Source organism: Octopus bimaculoides, chromosome 3 (genome assembly GCF_001194135.2).
Source record: "Octopus bimaculoides isolate UCB-OBI-ISO-001 chromosome 3, ASM119413v2, whole genome shotgun sequence".
Lineage (NCBI taxonomy): Eukaryota > Metazoa > Mollusca > Cephalopoda > Octopoda > Octopodidae > Octopus > Octopus bimaculoides.
Genome location: NC_068983.1, coordinates 112,449,070 through 112,451,346, shown reverse-complemented (window position 1 = coordinate 112,451,346; position 2,277 = coordinate 112,449,070). Strand labels below are relative to the sequence as shown.

General features: G+C 36.9%; 1 protein-coding gene across 2 annotated transcripts in view; it reads left to right on the top strand.

Moving 5' to 3' along the window:
- LOC106868455 (retinal guanylyl cyclase 2) overlaps positions 1 to 2,277 on the top strand; it is a 363,114-nt gene that overhangs the window by 130,502 nt on the left and 230,335 nt on the right. Inside the window, exon 1 of one of the 2 annotated variants that reach the window (XM_052966449.1) lies at positions 7 to 750. The exons of the other annotated variant lie outside the window; for it this stretch is intronic. Coding sequence (XP_052822409.1) covers positions 697 to 750 — 54 coding nt within the window. The 5' untranslated portion in view covers positions 7 to 696. Of the gene's footprint in view, positions 1 to 6; positions 751 to 2,277 lie in introns of those variants that run through there. 2 annotated transcript variants of the gene reach the window in all.

The following is a 2,277-nucleotide window of genomic DNA, read 5'->3' as shown; positions in this document are numbered from 1 at the left end:
TTTTTTTTTTTTTTTTTTAAAGGCTATATACAAGAATTTCCACTGCTAAAATACACATATTACCTGCATAATTTTGTATCAACATTCGAAATTCTTCTAGTGAAACCAGTATTTAATCATGGAATTTAAGGTTGAAGAATTTATTGAATTTCTCAGTGTGGAGCAATTGAGGATTTAAAAAAAAATCAGAATTGTTGTTATTGGCCAAGCATTACGATCTGGAGGAGGCTAAGTCTACCATGAAAAAGAAAGAGCTTTTCAAAATGGTTTTGGAACATTTAGTTGAAGAAATTTTCGAAGATTCGGCTTTGTCATTGTTGAAACCAGAGAAAACAGATGCGTTTGAGTTGAGGAAATTAGAATTAGAATTTCAAAAGGCAATAAGGGAAATGGAAATTCAAAAAGAATTAATATTGAAAGAAATGGAGTTACAGAGTAGAAAGTTGGACACTACTCGTGGTCAGACAGATTTCGATGTAACGAAAAATATTAGACTTGTGCCTCCATTTAGTGAAGACGATATTGATAAATTTTTGCTTCATTTTGAAAAGGTGGCAATAAATTCAATGCCTGTAGAGCATTGGACAATGTTAATACAAAGTGTTTTAAAAGGCAGGGCTCAGGAAGTCTATTCAGCTTTATCGAACGAAGCAAGTTTGAGTTACGAGGTGGTCAAACAGGCTATTCTAAAAGCGTATGAACTGGTCCCTGAGGCATATAGACAAACATTCAGGCAGTCCAAGAAAAGAAGTGAGTATACCTATGTAGAATTTGCTAGAGAGAAGGGAAATTTGTTTGATCGGTGGTGTGTGTCAAAAGAAGTTGGAGAAGATTTTCACAAATTAAGGCAGCTTCTATTATTAGAAGAGTTCAAGCAGTGCGTTCATATTGATATTAGGACTTATTTGGAAGAGCATACAGTAGAACAGTTACAAGAAGCAGCTAGTTTAGCAAAGGATTACTCTATTACTCATAAGCATGAGTTCAAGCTGTATGGTTATTGTCATCCGGATAATTTCGACGTAGGTCGGACAAGTAAAATAATTCATTCAACTCAGTCAGGTTCGAATCCTAACAAGTCCAGTGGTTCAGAGTTAAGAAAGTCAACCAGTCCTTTTGTTTCTAAATCTGATCCAAATTTTCATTCAGCAATTATTTGTAGATATTGTAGAAAGTCAGGCCATTTGATTTCTGAGTGTAGAAAGCTCAAGTTAAAAAAATCAGTCACAACATTTTCCACGCGCTTTTGTGAATATCAAGTCTCAGCCTATTTCCGATATTATTAACAATGAGGAGGGGTACTTGCCTTTTATTTCAAAAGGGTTTATCTCACTTAAGGGTGATAAGTCCACATTACGACCCATCACTATTTTTAGGGACACAGGCGCACTCCAGTCTCTAGTGTTGGAAGGTACTCTTCCTTTCTCGGTCGTGTCGTCTGCTAACTCTGATGTTTTATTAGAGGGTATTAGTGGAATTTCAAGTGCACCTCTTCATTTGGTTGATTTGCAGTCAGATTTTGTGTCTGGTTTGGTGAAAGTTGGTGTTAAGAAAACTTTTCCAGTTTCAGGTGTAGACTTGATTATTGGAAATGATTTAGCAGGGTCCAAGGTTTTATCTGATCCACATGATAGCATTAAGCCAAGCCCTTCTGAGAGCCCTGAATCCCACTTGAACTCGGTAGACCATGTGTCTACTTTTCGAAACCGACCTTCCAAAGCTACTGAGGTTCCCACAGAACATTTGAAGAAATCACAGGACAAAACGAAAGCCATTTATAAAAGAAAAACTGTAAAGCCCGAAATTTCAGTCGTGGTGACAGGTCTAGAAGTCTACCCTTAAAAGCCATACTCATGGGTTCTCCAGTTTTGATAGCACCAGATTTTGGGAAATCATTTAAGCTTTCTATCGATGGTGTTCTGTTACAATCAGATGCAAAGGGTGTTGATCATCTTGTTGGTTATTACTCAACAAAATTTGACGAACACCAGCGAAATTATTCAACAATTGAGAGAGAAACCCTTGCCTTGTTATTGTCATTGTGACATTTTGACATATATTTTGGAACCACCAAGTATCCCATTGAAGTGTTCACCGACCACAATCCGCTGACCTTTCTGCACAAGACGAAGAACAAAAATCCGAGATTAATGAGATGGAGTTTATATTTGCAAGAATTTAATCTCCATATTCAACATATTCGAGGTAAAGACAATGTCAGTGCACCCGCAATGACAATCTCGAGTTCGCTGATTGTGACAGGATGTTACATGTATT